Source organism: Lissotriton vulgaris, chromosome 8 (genome assembly GCF_964263255.1).
Source record: "Lissotriton vulgaris chromosome 8, aLisVul1.2, whole genome shotgun sequence".
NCBI classification, from domain to species: Eukaryota; Metazoa; Chordata; class Amphibia; order Caudata; family Salamandridae; genus Lissotriton; species Lissotriton vulgaris.
Genome location: NC_141696.1, coordinates 834319726 through 834340309, shown reverse-complemented (window position 1 = coordinate 834340309; position 20584 = coordinate 834319726). Strand labels below are relative to the sequence as shown.

General features: G+C 42.6%; 1 protein-coding gene across 1 annotated transcript in view; it reads right to left on the bottom strand.

Annotated features, from left to right (window-relative positions):
• The window catches only part of LOC147698070 (sodium/hydrogen exchanger 2-like), an 866654-nt gene that overhangs the window by 59072 nt on the left and 786998 nt on the right, over positions 1–20584 (bottom strand). The window contains exon 10 of the mRNA XM_086934739.1: positions 1026–1157. Coding sequence (XP_086790865.1) covers positions 1026–1157 — 132 coding nt within the window. The remainder of the gene's footprint in view (positions 1–1025; positions 1158–20584) is intronic.

Genomic DNA, 20584 nt, shown 5'->3' with positions numbered 1-20584 from the left:
AGAGACGTGCGGTGTGAACCGAGAAACGCCTTCCTCCTGTCCGGGCCTTCCTAATTCTGGGGCCTAGTGTGCATATTTGGTAACCATGTTGGTCGGGTGACCTGCGCGCTCGATCAAGATGACTTGCAATATCCTTTTAATACATGGCAGAGGATATTTTATCATTAAACATGGTCACACCATCATCTTTCCCACAAACTGCTTAAATTCTTAGTGACTTGCTCTTTTATGTTTATTGTTGGCGCAAAGCATGAAAGGAGAATTTGTACTGCAAAATGAAAAACACATTAGGAACAGTATCATGTGAGTCAGATGAAAAGTTCTGTGTTGAAATATGATAACCTTCTATGTTTTCTGTAATGACCAATAACGTGGATGTTGCCATAAATATCTCCTTTTTGACAAACTATTTCATTTTTCAAAAGCATATCAGAAGGGGAAAGCTGTTCACATGTTCCTTGTTTAAACAACAGCTGTATTTGTATTCCATGACTTGGCCGGTGAATCAGGCAGCAGGCTTTGTGACAGCAGAACTCAACTGTAATACAATATTACAGTTGATTGGTCACGTCATTTCTTTATTACAAGAAATTAGAGGTGTTAAAAGTCGCCTGTAATAAGAAACTTTGATGTGGTTTTCAATACAGGAACTACATGCTTTCAGGTGCTATAAAGCCCTACACTACACTAAGCATAATGCACAAAACAATAACGTTGCTGGGTTCAAAGAGAAAGTTTACATGTATCGTAATACTAAAGCTTTTAGCTCTCAGATCTTTGAAGTACGGTTACAAAATATCAAAGGTGATTACTTTAGGGAAACAATTGTTATAGTGTATCTTTTATCAAGCCCAGCGCTATACACCTGAGGTAACTGGAGTATGTTAGCTAACTTTCTTTCCTTGTTAGCTTTCTGTGAAATCTAACATCTGTTATTGACACATTCTTTCTAGTGCTTCATTCTTTTCGATATAATATATGCATATGTAGATGAATATTGTTCAGGCATTTGAAATGAAAAGTACCGCTCTGGTCCGGGATAAGCTTCGATCTTTCCTCAAACTCTCCCGCATGCTGTGCCGACGACGGATAAGAATTTCTTTTGCCTGCTTCTCGTTTGTTCCTGTGGTCAAGTTGTGCCTGTTATAAGACAGCGTCTGGAACACAAATGACATTGGAAAACTTGAGAAAAACATGAAACATTTTGATTATTTAAAAAATGTGTGTCAGCGGTTAAACATTTCAACAAAGCCATTAATACTAAAATATGAAATTGAGATACTAAGAAGAGAGGCATTGTAGTCTTGGGCACTTGATCATATCCTGCAGCACTTTTATATGCCCAAACAACTGTTACGAAAATTCTTCCAGTCCAACATTGTCAACTCAATTAGTTGCATTCTAAATTACACCATTCAAGTTTAATGTTTTTATTAGCTGGGACCTGCAGAGTGAGCAGATTTCTAAAAGCCTTGTTTACTTTAAATGAAAAACAAAATCAGCTTTTCCTTATTTCCATAAAACCAAAGTGTACAAAACGTAACGTATTGTGGTAAAGCGCATGTTCACCCAGAAGACTATCTTGGCGCTGAATAAGAGATGTTCAATGTTATCTAGATTAATGGTACTCATTTTATCGACCTCTGAAGTATAGCCCACCTGGATTTGAACCTGTGACCATGCGGTCAAACACAGGAACCAACAGTGGGTGCATTAGTCCACTAAGCCACTAGGCCTTTTGTGCTCAAACATGTTTTCCACAGGCTGGAATTGCAAAAAAATGTTGTGAATCAAATTTTCTCAGCATTTTGGGAATTTTATATTCTTGATATTTTGGAAATTTCGCTAAATAATTAAATGTTTCCATAGGCTTAAAATTAACCTATTGAAATACAGAGTGCTTAAAACGGATTAAGTTATAAGCTTGCTACCAATAGGACACCAAAAGGCCTAATTCAACTTATGCCACTAACCAGAGCTATACTGATTACCTGCTAGAAAATGTAATAATAAACCAATGTGGGATATCGATCTTCTTAAAGCAAACTTTACAAGAAAAAGTTATAATAAGGAGATAATGTAGGACATTAAATAAATGTCCCCATAGAAGATCCATTCCTAATTTTGTACATGAAGAAAGGTCCTTGTAGGTAATCAGCCCAGTAGCCAGTAGTGTAGATTATGTAGGTTTATTCAGTTACAGGTAAGATTTATTTTATTTTATTTATTTATTTTAAGAGTTTTATATAGCGCTGGCTAGACCCGGAGGTATCAGAGCGCTTTACATGAGGTTCCACAAAAATTACATTACAAGATTACATCAGTTCCAATTTACATCAGTTGCTAGACAAACAATTACAAGAGCATAGAAGACGAGATAATTGAAGTGTAGAAGGGAAGGAGGTAAGAGTGAAGGGGTAGGAGGGAGATACGGCAGAAAGACGATAGGAAAGTCTGTCCAAAGTCCGGCTGAGTAGGTGACAGTCGAGGGGAAGTCCCAAAACCCTTCTACTCTATAGCTATCAGGTGGTACGGTCGAGGGGAAGTCCCAAAACCCATCTCCTCTATAGCTATCATGTGGTACGGTCGAGGGGGAGTCCCAAAACCCATCTCCTCTATAGCTATCAGATGGTACAGGCCCCACTGGGAACAGTATCCTGCTGCTCAGCCCCACTCATTCCAACTGACCACTCATCCAAACCCTGCACACATGAACATTCTCTTACATCACACTCACACAGGCTGAGCAGCAAGGAACTAGGAGACATAGGATATAACACCTAACTCCATGTAGTTGTTAAAGTCAGATGCAGCGCACATTTGGGGCAGATTTTGATTCAGCTGTTATTGCCAGGCGTGTGCCTCTACAAAGTAGCTATTTCATGCATTGCAATTTAAAAGTATCCAAATTATACATATGAAGTATTTAAACCTACATAATTATGTATAACACCTAGTGTAAAGGACTCTCTGATACTGGCTCTCAAGACTCCTAAAAGGAGCAGTGAAATAGAAGTGTGGTAAGCAAACAAGCTTTGAAAGGTGACCATATAAACAAGTAACCTGGTAATCTCAAGATCAACTTTTATGTGGAAAGTGCAGTAATAAACAGTTAGCTATTAAGTATTATTTTATAAATGTGTTTGCGAATAATTGTTTTCATTACTCATAAAGCAATGGTTCTTTGTAAGGGCTGTTAATATAATTAATTAATGCAACTCAAGGGTCTAGTAAAATGATTTCATAGGCTTTTGTGTAGGCTGAAAAAATAAAGAGAAGTCCTATTATTTCCAACACAGTGTGAAACCTATAAAGGAAATGTTTGCCCTATTCAAAATTGGCATGCTGAAAAATGCATAAATGATCAAATGTAATTGGTGTATGAAACAAAACCCTAGCCAATCGTGCCTTTCCCTGTCCACCACCTGCAGCCTAATGCTGGGGTGTTCAGAGAGGAAGCTCGTATTAATAAACATGTACTTCCTATCAAATTTATCTATAAGTTGGTATTTATGGATGGAGGCAGCAACAATAATAAATTCCACTCTGCCTCCCTTGGCGGTACAATTGGCCCTCTTGAGAGCCTATCTTTACCTTTTCCACCAATGGAGGTGAGGGATGTTTAGTGCATCACTTTTGACCAATTGCTGTTCGCTGTCCGTAAAGGATGGTGCCACAATCAACACTGCGATCTGGCAACCAATGAAAGACGGCTAAGTGTTTAAGTAGACACTGTAATGTGAACGGATATTACAAGAAATCAAGAAAAAAGCCAGCAGTGCCAGGAAGATGGACTGCTATGTTCTCTACTTGTGTATAGATGCCATGCCTGTGGGCATGGGGGCAAAAGTAAGCCAGGGCAAAAAGGGAGATGATCAACACCATATAGTTGGTTATGCCAGGGGGAGACATACATGTAAAGAGTATAATCCCAACTGGAGCTAGAGAACTTGACAGTGATGAGGGTATTTGAATAATATAATTCGGACAGATCACCAAGGTGTTCTGATAATATTTGTGGTCTGCAAAGCAACATGAGACCTGAATTCGGAGATTGGAACTTCATCTTCCAGAGTACTCATACAGCCTGATTCATCAAGGAACCGTTTTGCGAGTCTCTAATAGAGATTCATAAGGAATCGCTATTAGAGACTCGCAAAACGGTATTCATGTAGGAATCGCAAAATACACATTCCTTATTTGCGATTAGCAAATTGCTAATCGCAAATAAGGAAAAACTCCCCATTCATTCCTATGGGCCAAAGGCCCATAGGAATGAATGGGGAGTATTCCTTATTTGCGATTAGCAATTTGCTAATCGCAAATAAGATAGTGATTTGAAGGGTGCCAGGGGTGTCCAAAGGACACCCTGTAGCACCCCTTAAATGCACATTTGAACAGGTGTTGCGCACACACATGTCCAAAGGACATGTGGTGTGTAACATGCAAAAGAAAAAAATACACTAAAGTGCTTTTAACTCTTTTTTCGCAATTTACCACCAAGTCAGACTTGGTGGTAAATTGCGACCAAATATTGCGATTTCGCAATTTCTAATTGGTTGATGAATTGCATTTAAGGAATCTAGATTCCTTAAATCCAATTCCTCGCAAATATGCGATTTCGGTAATAGCGATTTTTGCATTTGGGATGATGAATCCCAAATGCAAAAATCGCACTCGCAAAGTGCCAGATTCTCAGAATCTGGCCCTTTGCGAGCGCAAAACAGCTTGATGAATCAGGCTGATAGTCTTTGAAAAGATCACAATTAGCTGACTACATGTCCTGACATAAATAACTGAGAAACTCTCCTACAGAAGGACATGTACATTAATGATGAAGCACAAGTTGCCCAAATCTGTACACACTGAGACATCACAGAAGCAATTCTAACTGAGCTGACACTGACTGAAGTCAATAGTAGAGTTAACAAGAACAAATGGAAATGCTTGACAGTGACTTATTCTCTGCAGTGCTAGATGTCAAGTAGTTGATAGCCTTCATGCACATGTATGGAAGTATTGTCAATCACATCCTTCTTGGAAACAAGCACATTCTCATCCCAAGAAAGTTATGGCACTGAGCCTGTGATATATCACAGGAAATATTTTGAGGGATAGTGGCAACAAAAAGACCCTCGTCTGTCCCTCTGGGACAGACGAGGGTCTGTCCCAGAGGGACAGACCCTCGTTCCCAGAATTTGAACTGATAGTTAAACTCTCCGTACAAAACAAATGTAATTTATTTCAGGTAGAAAGACCATGGTACAGCTCCCTCCCCCACACTACAAATGTTACCCCACCAGTCCCCAGAGGGTTCTTGGTTTTGCACCATAGCTGTTGATTCTGGTCACGAAAGTACATCATGGTTGCAGTGGTTGAATATTCAAGATTCTCCCCAGGCAAAGAAATACCTTCAGTAGGTGGGGGAGCAGGTAAACCTGGCATGGATGAGATGTCTGGGTACCCTTGCAATTGTGAAGATATGACATTGGATATCCATTCAGTGCCCTTTCATTTACTGAGTTTGTGGATTACTTATAAATCAACACCGCCATTGCCAGAAGTTAACAGTGTTATGAGTGGTTCTTATCAACACTAAAGAAGACCCTACTGCAAGCCAGGCAGGACCATCTGCCAGTACAATCAGCTTTAAAAACAATGCTACTAGCCTACTGGAATGCTCCCTACTGTACCATAGGTCATTGCCTGGCAACACACATGCTGAAATGAGCGATCCATAGAAGGATGCCCACCTGGACTAAAACATCTCTTCACCAAAAAAGGAGGACTGAATAGGAAGAGCTGCATTTTAGGGATCAGAGAGAAATTGACAAACTGAAATGACATGCAGAGGAACAGAAATCCAGCATAATCAAAAGTGACTGCATGGAGGTCAAACAAGCTCAGGAGGGGAAGACTGATCCTAGTTATGTAGGGTGAGTTTTCAGAGTATCTGCTTAAATGGGACTGATGGTCACTGAAGAGTGAGATGACATACACCCTGACCAGAAATTATGTTGTTTTTAAAAAGAATCCCATAGAAAACAGTGCTACTTATAGACCAGATGTGAGAGGGAAAGGCCGATGAGGATATACCATGGTACCCAAGCAAGGGGGAAGATATCATGTCAAGAGTCAGAGAATTAAAAATCAAAGATACATTTGGAGCACGGAGAAACGTCCATTGGCAACCTGGACACCACTTACTGTATCCAGATCAGAAGGAAGAAGAAGTGAGGGGAAAAAGACACCCCAGCTAAAAAAGAGGAGAGTGTTACATTGGTGGAGAGAAGCTCCAGCAACATCTGATGACCATTTATAACAGATAATGTATTGCTAAGGAAGTAGCTTAGAGACATTCTTGTGTAAGGGTGGCTATTTTATGCTTGACTAAGATATAAAAGGGAGATGCCCTTCAAAAAAAGAGAATATAGGGGTGGAGGTACGCTGCAAGGAAGATGGTGGCTCCTTAGTGCAGCTCTGGTGGGCCTGCTCCGAAAGTTGTTTTTATGGCGCAATCCTGCTTCCTCTGGAGCCCTCATATGGGGGCCTAATTGCTACTTCTACCCCGACCTGGTTTTTGGTCCCGACGCATTTGCCCTGTGCATGGGGCCATGAGAATAACAGCGGGGCCTATGACACTGAGGTGCTGAGTCGGGGCTGGAAGTGGTCTGCTGACGGAAGGCATCAACACCTGGTAAGCCACCTCCTGGGTGGATTTTTCCTCTCCTGTTGCCACCACCGGGACCACTTAATTCTCTGACCAGCCCCTTTCAGCTCAAACGCCTGACTGCAGACCAACTACTGGGTCCACTGTAGAGTGGCAGTAGATCCTGGGAGGTGCTGGTACTGCAGATCATGCTCTAGCCGGTAAGCCGCCTTTCGAGTGAGTTGATTTTCCTCTTGTTGCTACAGCCGAATTTACTGACCTCTTGTGTCAGCGCATCCAATGACTCTTTACTCCTTGTTGGCCCGTGGTTCACCAAGCCTGGTGAGGCCCCTTCCGAGATACAATATATGGTTCTGGCCATTGTCTGTTCTTTCAATATAAGGAACTAGCAGCCCGTCCCGACGTTGTCCGGGTATGAATTGCTGCCGGCCAGTAGTATATTGATTTGTAGGATTTTGTTTAGATAGCATTTCTTATCTGTGACAGGCCTGTGAAACGCTCCGATTCACAGTGCACTGCTGATGCACTTGAGTGCGCGTTCAGTAGTGTGTGAACTCGAGTTTCCCTACTTTATTTTTCCTTGCAATATTATATAGCGCAAACTCGACAACATGGCATGAGCACAATTTACATTACAGAAGAACACATTCATTTGTGGTAGGCACGGGGAGACAAAGCGATTTGCCTGGAATCACAGGATGTTGAGCTGATGCCGAGATTCGAACGTAGCTCCCCAGCTCTAAAGTTCGCAATTCTAGAACTTGTGGCGGGAGGTGTGTCTAAAAGTGTATGTCGGTGCTGGCCATCAATGAGAGAGACCTGTGCGTTTTTGAAATGGGTGGCGAAAAAATATGAGTATGTTGCTGGAGATGTGGGCCGCTGTGCCAGCAATGTACTTACCGGGGGAGGGTAAACACCCATTATTCAAAACCTTCTTTCTGCATACCATCACTCCACATACTTTCATTACGAAAGCACCATGACTCCGCAATGCCATTATAACGCATGGCATTACATTTTATATGCTATTACCACGCATACATTTACAACAAAATTCGTTGTAAATGTATGAATGGTAAAAGCATGTTTTTTTAAATGTTTGGATAAAGTAAGTATGGGTATAGGGGTATATGTTTTGGGGTACTGAGGTGTATGTTTTGGGGTGTTTGGGTATTTTAAGGTTTCAGATATAGTTTTGGGTTATGGGGTACAGGGGAAGTTTTGGGGTTTAGGGATAAGTATGGGTTTTGGAGTACAGGGTTTTTTTAGGGTTCAGGGCTAGGTTTGGGTTTTGAGGTATAGGGGAATTTTTATGGTTCAGGGGTAGGTTTGGGTTTTGGGATACAGGGGTATTATAAGGGTTGAGGGCTAGGTTTGGGTTTCGGGGTACAGGGGTATTTTTAGGGTTCAGGGCTAGGTTTGGGTTTTGGGGTGCAGGGGTATTTTAGGGTTCAGGGGTAGATTTGGGTTTTGGGGTACAGGGTTATTTTTAGGGTTCAGGGCTAGGTTTGGGTTTTGGGGTACATGGGTATTTTTAGGGTTATGGGGTAGGTTTGGGTTTTGGGGTACAGGGGTATTTTAAGGGTTCAGGGCTAGGTTTGGGTTTTGGGGTACAAGGGTATTTTAGGGTTCAGGAATAGGTTTGGGTTTTTGGGTACAGTGGTATTTTTAGGGTTCAGGGCTAGGTTTGGGTTTTGGAGTTCAGGGGTATTTTTAGGGTTCAGGGGTAGGTTTGGGTTTTGAGGTACAGGGGTATTATAGGGTTCAGGGCTAGGTTTGGGTTTTGGGGTACAGGGGTATTTTTAGAGTTTAGGGATAGGTTTGGGTTTTGGGGTACAGGGTATATTTATAGGGTTAAGATGGGTTAGTGTTTAAGGGTGTTGGGGTATTTTAAGGAGTAAGGGTGGGTTATGATTATGGGGTGCAGCTGTATTTAAAGGGAGCAGGGTGGGATTAGCACACGACATGAGACATGGCATGAAGGGCGGAACGTACTACACGCCCCCAGAGTTTGTCACGCCCTCAGCGCACTCCAACAGCACAACGCAGACATGGCCACAAGGGACTACTTTGCTGGCACGGTTCTTTTACCCTTTAAATGTATATGGTGGGCGTCTGCATAGCCTATGTCCTTCTGCTGCAACTGCCTTTTCCAACGCTGTATTGGGTGTTGTGATTAGTGCTGTGGTTTTTTTTTTTATTTTTTTTATTTTATTTTTTCTGTAAGTTACAATGCAGTGAATACAGTACAGGGTTTTCTCACCATTATACATTCATATATAATATCATACAACTAAAACCAAACTAAAACACCCACAGGCTGAGCATATAAAGCAAAACAGAATAAGTCATAGCCTAACATAACCCAAGGAGAAAAAGAGTTTTTATGCCTTACTATTCTTCCACTCTTCTATAGGGCGCCAGATCTTCCCCCCCAGTAATCTTGCCCTTCTGCCTTTCCTATCATAGATGGCTTTCTCCATATTATATATGTGTAACATCCTTGCCATCCATATTTGAAATGTCGGTGCAGATTTATCTTTCCAGGCTTTCGCAATAATTAGTCTGAAGACTGCTGTGGCCACAAATAAAAATTCTGGGTAGGTATTATTATCGCCTATACTGATGCCTAATATTAACAGTTCATCTGTTAATTTCACTTTTAGTCCTAAAGATTTCTCCAGAAATCCCTCTATTGCCACTTTTAAGGTGCATAACTGTGGGCACTGCGAGAACATATGCGTGAGATTGGCGCTCGATGAGTCGCAGCGTGGACAAGTTATACCAGTGCTACCCCCCCATTGTGCAATTCTAGCTGGTGTGTGATATAGTGAGAAGATGGTCTTATAATGTTGGGTTTGTAAGGTAGCTGAACAAAGTATGGTTCTTCCTAGATCTAATGAAGCTTGCATAGCATCTGGGTGGGCCCCTACTTGTTCAACCCATTTGTTGCTATATTTCTCCCTATCATCAATTTTATACTCCTGTAATTCTATATACAATTGTCTAATTGATCCCCTTAAGCCGCTCCCTAAATAATCCATGATCCTACAACTTGTCATACCTACTGGACCCCCCTGTTTTAAATGAAAGTAGCTTCTAATTTGTAAGTATTTGAAGAAGTTGTTTCCAGGTATTTTAAATCTATGTTGGATTTCTTGAAATAGTAGAAACCCCCCTTCCACATCCAGCAAGTCTCCTAGTTTCTTAACTCCTTTATCATTCCAAACTTTCATTGCAGTATCCCAAAATATTTCTGTTGGCAAATCGACATTCAAGTATAGCCTCAGATATCTATTATATCTTCCTAAACCTACTTTCTTCATAATAACCCTCCAAACTTTGTATACTGCCGCCAAGGTCTTAAATCTAGTATGTTTGAAATAGGCAAAATCTACTGTATTAACCAGAGCATTCTCTGCCCTTTCCCCATCAATGCTTTATAAACATTCTCTATACCTGCCCCCTCCTCTTGATGAACGCTGCCTCCTAATAGTCCTTTGGAGTATTGCAATACTGCCGCCCAATAATAAAATCTGAAATCTGGTGCCCCCCATCCTCCCTTTTCCCTTGGTAATGTCAAAAATCTATAAGCTCTACGTGTCTTCCCATGTGCCCAAATTAAACCATTCAGTGTTGCTTCTATTTTGTTAAACCATATCACATCGAACAGTAGAGGGATTGCCCTAAAAAAGTATAAAAATTTGGGAAAGTAACCATTTTAATGAAGTTAATACGCCCCATTAGTGTCAAATGTAGATTATTAACCCTCTCCAAATTTCTCTTAACCTTCCCTAATAATGGTCCCATGTTTATCTCTACCAGTTTTCCTAGCTCAGCCGTCACCTTAACTCCCAAATATGTTGCTTCCTGAACTACTCTTGCATCTCTAAAGGTGGAGTAATTATTCTGCACTATCTGTGTTTTCCCTCTATTTATTAAATATCCTGAAAACATACCAAATTTCCTTGCCTCCTGTTCAATTTCAGCCAATGCTTGCGCTGGTTCTGGAGTTATAATCGCCACATCATCTGCATAAGCAAATAATTTATAATCTTTCTCATGCAATGTAACAGGCATGATCTTACAATTAGCTGTTAACCTTCTCAGGTAAGGGTCCAGATAGATGGCAAACAACAACGGGGAGGCTGGGCACCCCTGTCTTGTCCCCCTCCCGATCTGTACCGTTTTTGAGTAGGATTTGTTGATTCTTATCCTAGCCGTAGGTTGTCTATATAGTGCCTGAATTGCTACCATAAATCCCTTACCTATTCCTGCCCATTCCATCGCTTTCCATAAGTAAGCCCAGGAAACCCTGTCGAAGGCCTTCTCGGCGTCTAAAAAGATTGCTGCGACAGGGTCTCCAAAGGCCTCTGCTGCATCTAGGATAGTGATCATTTGCCTGGTGTGTTGGGTGGTCCCTTTACCGGGTATAAACCCATGTTGTTCCGGGGACACCATTTTCTCTATGACCTTACTCAGCCTATTAGCTAGAGCCTTGGCATATATCTTCACATCAGCATTTAGTAGAGTAATTGGCCTATATGAACCCGGTTCTGTTGATGGTTTATCCTTTTTTAAGATCACAATAATGTCCGGACCATGACTTTGGGACAATCCTACCTCCCTGTGCTAAACAGCAGATTGCCCACAGATCTTTACCTATGACATCCCAGAAAGTTTTATAAAACTCTACAGGTATCTGATCCTGTCCTGCTGCTTTACCCGATGGAAGATTAGTTACTGCATCTCTTATCTCCTGAAATGTTAACACCTCGTCTAATTTATCCCTCTCTTCTATACTAAATTCTGTCTGTGGTCTTGGTGTTAGATAATCCATACTTTCTTCCTCGATATCTCCCGTAGTTGTATCTTGTTCGTATAAAACCTCATAAAACCTCCTAAATACCTCCTGTACATCCTCCACCTTATTTACAATTGTCCCAGTGCTATCCCTAACCTCTTTTATCTCCCCTGCTGCTAACGTTTGTCTTGTTCTAATTGCCAGGAGGTGCCCAACCCTTTCATTGAATTCGTAGCACTTCTCTTTTTTTGCTAAGTAATTCCTAGCTAGCTTCTGTGCTAAAAAAACGCCTGTTTCTGCTTTTTGAGTTTCCACATCGAGTAATATCGGTTCAAATGGTTCCCGCTTGCTTATTGCCTCCACTAGAGCCTCTTCCAGTGTCCAGAGGATTCTAATCTCTTCTTCCGTTTTCTCCTTCTCACTTCTATTTCTTGCAATTGTATAGCTTAGTGTCTCCCCCCTTATACCTGCCTTGAAACTATCCCATACCACATCCGCCGAGGCTGAGTATCTGTTAATGTCCCAAAATTGTATTATCCATGCTTTCATTCTTATAATATATTCCTCATCTTTTAGCAGCCCTCTTTCAAACGTCCATGTAGAGCTTGTTCTTTCTTTAACTTGAGCGGTTTGAATACTTAAAACCAGGGGATTATGATCTGACACTATCCTGGGGAACCGTTCTATTCTGGAGATACCTACAAGAGAACTAGAAATGAGAAAATAGTCCAATCTTGCTATTGACTTATGTGGTGCAGAATAAAAGGTGCTGCCTGAACCCATTGGATTCTTTTCCGCCCACATATCTCTTAAAGCATTATGACGAGCAAGGTTTTGTACTGATCTGCATATCTTTTTCTTTCTTCCAGTGTATCTCCCCCCATACTTCTCAAGCAGACCATTTAGACCGTTAATGTTAAAGTCTCCGCAGCATATCACGGGTTCTGGCCATAATGCTAGTTCTCTATCCACAAATTCAAAAACATCAGGTTCATCGTCGTTTGGGCCATACACTGAGACAATTGTATATCGTCTTGCATTTGTTTCCAGCTCAAGCATTACCCATCTCCCCTCGCTATCCTCCTTTTTCTTTTTAACTTTTGTGCAGCCTTTCCTTGCCAACACTGCAACTCCCTTACATCTTTCTACCTGACCTGTATAGGCGAGAACATCAAAACCCATTTGCTCCAACAGGTACTTCTCTTTAACGGCTACATGCGTTTCCTGTAGACAGACTACATCAATTTTCCAAAACCGCAGTAGTGCCCCCAGTTTTTGCCTTTTTTCCCTGTTATTTAGACCACATATATTCAACGTAATTATCCTAGTTTCCATCTATTATTTTTTCCCTTTTTCCAACTTTTCAAGTGCTCGTGCCCATGCTCATTGCTTCCAACATTTCCTCCCATCATAATGATTTTTACCAACCTGTACTGTATTATTATTCCAACCAACAACCGTGCCCCCCCCACCTCCCTCCCCTTCTGTAACCCCCCTCCCCAGCTGCTGCCCCACCCCCCTATGACAGGCAAATAGGTCACTCCTGACCTATGCGTATCCACTGTGCATTGCAGCGTCGCCCCCCTCTCCTCCCCTACCAACACAAAAGAACCTACTCCTGATAAATCCTATTCCCCCGGCCTTTACATGGCTTCTCCATTTTTCTCTTGATCGCTCTTTACATTTTTATCTTCTTTTAATCTTCTTCTCATCTCCTTTATCTTTTTTCCGCCCCCCCCCCCTTTGCTAGTACATCCCCTTGATACTATCTTCTAGCTCCCCCTTTTTCCTTTAGCTCTTTTAACTCTTCTAGGTATTCTCCAGCTTTAATCTCTGAGAAGAACATTCTGACTCTACCACCAACGATGACTTTTAGTTTTGCCGGGAACATCAAATATGCCTCGGCGCCTTGGCTCTGAAATGCTGATATCAATTGTCTGAGCCTCCACCGCCTCTCCACTGTGACATGGCAAAAGTCAGGTCTTGCAAAGAATGTTGTTCCATCCACCGTCTTCTTAGAGTCAGGTCTGGCTTTATCCATCAGCTCTTGTCTCGCCAGGAAATTACCAAAAAATACTAGCATCGCCCTTGGAAGTACACCCTCGCCTCTTTTTTTCCCTCTTGTCGTGAGCGGAAACCTGTGTGCTCTCTGCACCTCTTGTTCCCATTGCCATGGTGCCTATGGGAAGGCACCCTTTAACAACTTAATGACGAAGCCTCTGGGGTCTTGCCCCTCTGCCCCTTCCTCTATTCCAAGGAGTCTGGCGTTATTGCGCCTCTGGCGATTCTCCAAATCCTCCACCTTCCATTGTAGGTCCTCCATTATCTTCGACTGCTCTTCTCTGCTTGCCTGCCAGTCCGTCACCTCCTCCTCCATCCTGCCAGTCCTTTCTTCAACTTCGGTGACTCTTTCATCCACTTCCTCACATTTTTTGTTTATTCTCCTGATAGAGGCTTGGATTTTTTTGGTGTCATGCCTGGCTCTTCTACTCTCCGTTCTAGCTTCCATTTGAATTTGCTTTAAAGTTGCAAATATCATGTCTAGTTTCCCGACCTCAGTTTGGGAGTCTTGCCCATCTTCTTTGTAGAGATTAGAGGTAGCGGAGTAGTCCCAGATCAGCTTTTTATGAGTGCTCTTTTGCAAGCTTATAGGAGAGCCTGTTTTCCTGCCTGTCAGCTTGCGTTTTTTTTGTGTACCTTTCCCTTTGGAACCCCTGTGTCTCCGGAACTAGAGCACGAGTCTCCTGATTCCCTCTCATCTTCGCTGCTAGTTATGGTAGAGTCTGACTCTTCGGGGACTGAGAAAAATCTATCCCCCTCAGCTCCCTCCGCACTCTCTGCACCCTCTGTGTAATCAATGTCAAGCTGTTCCTTTTGCCCTTGCCGTGTTCTAGGACTAGTAGCGAAATCTTTATGTACATTATTCCCATCTTGTACTTGTTTTTCTAAGATTCCAGCCTCCACCTCCCGTATCGCTTCTAGCAAAGGGTCTGTGCTCAGTGTCTCTGTTATTTCAGCCCCATCCGCAGCTCTCACCTCATTCTCCACGTCGGTATGCTCAGCCTCCCCTCCGGCGGTAATTGACTCGCTTGCTGCTTGCTGCTCCGCGGAAAGCGTGAGCTCTGTACGTGCAGTTTGTGCTGGTTGCCTAGTAACGCTTTTGCTTGCGTCCTCGAGGACGCTGTTTCCAGAGCCGGCTGCCGGAGAGTTTTCTGTGACCAGGGCTGCCGCTGTGCCTTCTATTGGAGCCGCCGGGGGTACTTTGCTGCTGAAGATCTCTATCACTGAAGGCTGACGGAAGGTGAGGTCGCCTTTCCTTTTCTCTGTAGTGGGTTTTCCCGCTTGACTGGCTTGGCTTGATTGATTGCTATTACCGCCGCTGCGAGTGTCAACACACGGTTTAATCTCCTTATCTCTGTCTTTCTCGGCGGCTCTTTCACTCTTCTCAATTTTCCGTTGCTGAGCCTTGGAAGCCGTCGAGATCGTGGGTGTAGAGCGTTTGTTGGGGGGGGGCATTTTAGTTTTAGGAATAGTACCAGTTCTTCCTGGATCTTTTTGACATGTCTCTTTAGCTGGTCCGAAGCTCGAAGTCTGTTTGTCTTTTGCACGATTTGCCATCTCAGTCCCAATAGCCTTTCGTAATTCCCAAAGTAATGATTTCAGTTGAAATAAACCTTGTTTCAGGCTATGATATATGCCGCTTTGTCCCTCGAGTTTCAACCAGCAAAACCTCCGTTGCATACTGCCTCACTATAGCCGATCAGGTGCCTGGACCATCCATAGGTCGGAGAGGGGTCTAGATGCGACTTGCACCTACAATGCTACAGCGGCCATCTTGCCCCCTGGAATCGCTAGAGCATATCCATTCGTATCCCTTCCTTGAATGATTGGTGCTGTGGTTCCTGAGATTATCCGCCTCAAAGGTTTGGGCTCTCTCTTTATTATATTAGTATGGATGAGAGGCGCTCTGTGAAGAAACAGCTTGACTACCCCGGGGGTACTGGTGCTGTTGCATGAACACCTACCGGCAAGCTGACCATTGGGCCTTACCTACCTACTTGCGCTCCGTCAGACCACGGGAACACTCCACAGCTACTGCCATCTACCCTATCAGTGCCTTCACATTGTTTTCTTGCAAAGTTCTACAGATCCACATAACAGCAAGATGCCCCTGAATGCGAGCCGTCATCCGCTGCTGCCTGGAACATTTCCTGCTGCATCATTGATACGACTACGCTAGTGATGGGAAGATCCCTGCTTCGAACACATACTAGCCCTCACCATCCTACATTATTCTCCTAATTGACGGGCTGTTACGGGGCATGGGGCACACTTCTTTGACTAATTCACCTCTGTCAGGAGCCTCCTTACTGATAGGAGGGTGCATATGCCAGACAAGAAGATGCAGCGTCAACTTACTTTTTGCAGAAGCAGTTAAACCCAAGTAGTCTATTGACCCTGTCACCCACACATTGTCATCTGGGGCGATACTTGATTCTATTATGGCTGAACTCAAAGTTATCCAATCTACAATTACCACAGTTGAACATTTAACATCCGAAACAAATAAGGATCTAAAGGCAATCAAGGGCAAGATATTGCACCTTCGCACCAGAGTGGACACTAACGACAGGCTTCTAGACAAGCTGGATCTGAGAGTTACAGAGGCTACAACATAGAACACTGAACTCTGGAATATTAAAAAAAAACATGGACTTGGAAAACGAGAACCATAGGAACAACATTCATATATTTGGTCCTCAAGAGATGGAGGACACTAAGGACGTGGTTTTCCTTCAAAAGTTTCTTCCAGATCTAACTGGTCTCACACTTATGTCTCCCTTGGAGCTTCAACGAGAACACCGAATGACGTCTTGCAACATATCTACCCATATCACTCTGAGGCCATTGGCAACTTTCTATGGTTCCACCACACATGAGCAATTTTCTCAGAGGCACGTAGGCAAGAGCCCTATACCTGTAGGGAACACTGAGTCACCATCTCTGCGGATTTCTCTATGAAACACACATTCTCCGAAAGAAGTTTCTTGCACTACGTGCTGTCCTCGGGGAGCTTGATCTGCTTTTTGGCCTGCTGGACCCAGTGATTATGATAGTAACAGTGAATGGTCGGATCAAGGAATTGCACGACCCGGGGGAATGGAGCTATGATTGGAGTTGGAAGAGACCCACTAAGCCCACATGGATACATCCCGATCCTCTTCTGAGGAACCCCTTGGCATCTCTCATTCCAAGTCCCTGGTAACGAAGGGCCCAGGCATAGAGAAAAGCAGACAGGAAAATCGCTTTATTACAACTGACAGGGACAAGTCTCGCTCTCCTTTGAAACCTTGATGCCCAAAGGGTCGTAGCTGGTAGAGGATCCTTCCCAGGCAGTGGCTTCCTCATCATCCACTACCCATATCCTCTTCCATGACTCCAAATCATTTCTCTACATCCTAGATGGGGCAGGTCCACATTACTGGTTGCTTCTACTACTCCATCCACAGATTGTTAGTTAGAGGATAGACACCTGCTTCTTTGTTGCAGATCTTTCCAAACCCCCTTTACCCGTTGTCCATCACCATGGCCTGCCATCAACATCTGGATCTACATAGCTAGTCTCTTAGTATCAATGGTACTATCATCCCTCGGTTCTAAACACCCAGACATTGCCCTGTTACAGGAGACAAACTTATCTACCTTGGAATCTGCCAAATTGAAGCATGATTGGGTGGGGAGGGCAATATCAGCCTCTGGATTGGATGAGCCCTCTGAAGCACCTGCTAACCCTGCCGGTATTCCTTGAAAAAACAGAGTTGCCATACTTCTCCATATGAAGCTGCTGGTGAGAGCTCTGAACATTTGGATTGCTGATCACATTCGTTTTGCCTTTACAAGGCTATGTATTTCAGACTATACTTTTGTGGTGGGCTCTCTTTATGCCCATTGGACAATAAATTCCACTGGTTCACGAAACTTACCAGGCTTTTGACTGAATTTGGCTCAGAGTAGACCCCGTCAATATCAGCGGTTACTGGTACATGGTGCTCGGGATCCACTGCTAGACAACTCAATTTGAGATAGAGCCTTTCTAAGTGACATTATGGCTGTTTTTCTCTCCTTGATTCCTAGCCCTTGTTGCATCCTAAGGAGAGAGAATATACATACATATCTCTAGCACACAGCACAGAGCCCAGACTGAACTTCTTTCTCACAATGACGCTGAATTGGCGAAAGCTCCAGACATGTGACATCCAAGCAGGAAGTGTCTCAGATCATTCCGATTACTATCTCCCTGGATCTTTGCATTGTATCGCCCAAATCCTGCACATGGTGCCTAGATGTATCTAAATTCAGGATGTCAGAAGTCAAACAGAAGCTCCTTTTCTAGCTCACAGATTATCTGGAATTTAATGGTCCAACTACTACCCCGGAACAGCTCGCTTTGCAATAAATAAATACAAGATGAATACGACCTACACATTGAATGCAGAGAACGCCCTCATCAGGAAAAAACAGAAAAACTATGAGCAGAATGAAAAGTGGGGCGGCTCCTCGCACTACAGCTCAGACAAAGAGAGGCTAAGACAGCAATTCCAGTGATAAATGAAGCTTTCTGGGTCCCCGCTCTCCCACACCTATCATCTCATCTTGCTTGCCTTTGCTGCCTTTTATTCTGATCTTTACTAATCAGATTACCCGGATGATACTATCGGAGAAGAATCCTTATTGCAGATTCACGTTCCTGAGCTCACCGTCCACCCCAGGGAGAAGCTTGAACAGGACATTTTGGAAAAAGAGGTGGGAGAGGCTCTCAAACAGATGGCAATAGGCAAGATGCCCGGTTAAGATGAATTCCCTATAGAATTTTACAAAATTATGCGGGAATCATTTTAACCCTCATTGCAATGATGCTTCAAGACATAAAGTCTCAGGCTCTTTGCAGGAGAAATTCAATAGAGCTCATTAAACTGCCATTTCTAAGCTGGACATGGATCCGCTTTTCTGTGCTAACTACCGTCTAATTTCTCTCTTGAACTGTGACATGAAAATCCTGTCCAAGGTCCTGCAAATAGACTGGGAGAGGTGATGCATCTTCTTTGTAAAGATAATAAAGTAGGATTCAAGCCAGGCTGCTCTTCCCGTCATCATTTACACACTCTGCTGCATATCCTATGGCTGACCAGGATGGATATTGATGCCAAACTGTTGCTCTCTGTGAATGTGTTTGATTGGGTGGAGTGGTCCTATCTTTTTCATATCTTGACGATTTTGGGCATAGGTCCCACCTTTCTATTGATGGTCCGACTGTCTATATGCAGCTTCAACACCCCATAATCTTTAAAGTTGCTTTCTCTTAGACCAGATACTAATTTGACACAGCACGAGGCAGGGCTGCCGTCTGACGCCGTTACCTTTCCTGTTGGCCCTGGAACCTTTGGTCATCGTCATACAACTGTCTACTTTGATATCTGGTATAATGACCCCAGTTGATGATCTCAAATTGCTCCTATATACAGACTTTGTGCTCTTTACAATGAGTAATTCTGAATATTCAGTCCAGGCCTTGATATCACTCATTGAGGACAATTGTTGGAAAGGAATTTTTAATCAAACAAGAATTGAATAAACATATTATAATTTCACTTTAGAAGGCCTTTCAAACTTTGCCAAGAAACTTCATAAATAAATCATACGTAGGGAAAATGTGCTTGCTTAAAACATGTAAGAAAATAAATGTGTAGTGCAAAATGATGTAGGCTATCATTCTCAATGTGCCTCTGTAAGTAGGCTTCAAGTTTCAAGTTTAAGTTTATTTGATTTAGTTCTCAATTGAGAACAACAAATGTTTAAAAAATAAAATTACATTTAAAATAGTAAAATGTCATTCTAGTACAAAATTCAAGTAGATTTTCAAAATGTACACATGTTATTACACACAAATTCATTAGGCGTTGCCTTACAAAGTAAAATCAGGTTCTGAACCAAATTAATTTGACATTTTGTTCAAATTGGTTGTATAAACCTCTTTCTAGCTTCTACAACAGTCAAGTTTGGGCAGACAAATAACACGTGTTCCAAATCTTGCACCCCACCATTACACAGATCACAGGAACTACTTGCTTTTTCCTTTAAAGACCACTTGAAAGTGAATGATTTTAGAGGAAGTAGCCCATCTTATAATATTGGTAATGCCTCTGGCATAAAACCTGACTAATAAAAGTTCAAGACGAAGAACTTAAATTGGCACGGCTTGGGACATCTTAGTCAGTTTCCGTAGGACTTTCCCTTCTTTCAGTTCCAATTGTTTCCATTGGCTTAATGGGATATATTCAAGTGCACACACTAGTACTGGTTGAATCTTAGAGCTATAAACTTGAAGAAGAGAAGAAAAGTGCCTTTGGCCAGTGGAGAAGTATAATCGTAGGAGTGCCCCAACATGGACATTGACTTTACGGCCCAAGTTCTGCAGGTGAGGTAAGTTTTGCAAACAATGTGTAAAAATTCTCCCAAGGTATGTATATTCCTTTACAACTTCCAGCGGTTTCCCCCCTAAAGTCCAGTTTTATTTAGCATAGCGTTTCCTTCCTGTTAAACGGAACAGTTTTTGTTTTAGTGATATTTGGGATTAGATGACTTTCATCAGTGTATTTAGTAAGTGCTTGCAGATTCCTTTGAGGACAAAATGGAGTTAGATCTAAAATGACTACGTTGTCTGCATACAGAATAGTGTATATTTTATAAGATGCAATTTTAGGTGGAAAATTGCTAACCTGTTTGAAGCTTTCCGGCAGGTCACTAAGATATAGGGAGAACAGTATGGGAGCTAGGAGGCACCCTTCCCGAAGCCTGTTAGGTGTAGGTATTGGGCTAGTAAGACCCTTCTCCTTCCCCATTTGAACTTAACACCATGTCTCTGACTACAATAATGTTATTAAATGAAGGAGGTTAGCCGGGATTCCCATTTTTCTAAGTTTTCTCCAAAGTATTGCTCTGTGCCCCTGTCAAATGCAGTCATAAAGTCGACAAGGACTGCATAAACAACCTGTGACTTTAAAGTGACATATTTATCGATTATTGTCTGCAGCGCTGCAATGTTGTCAGTG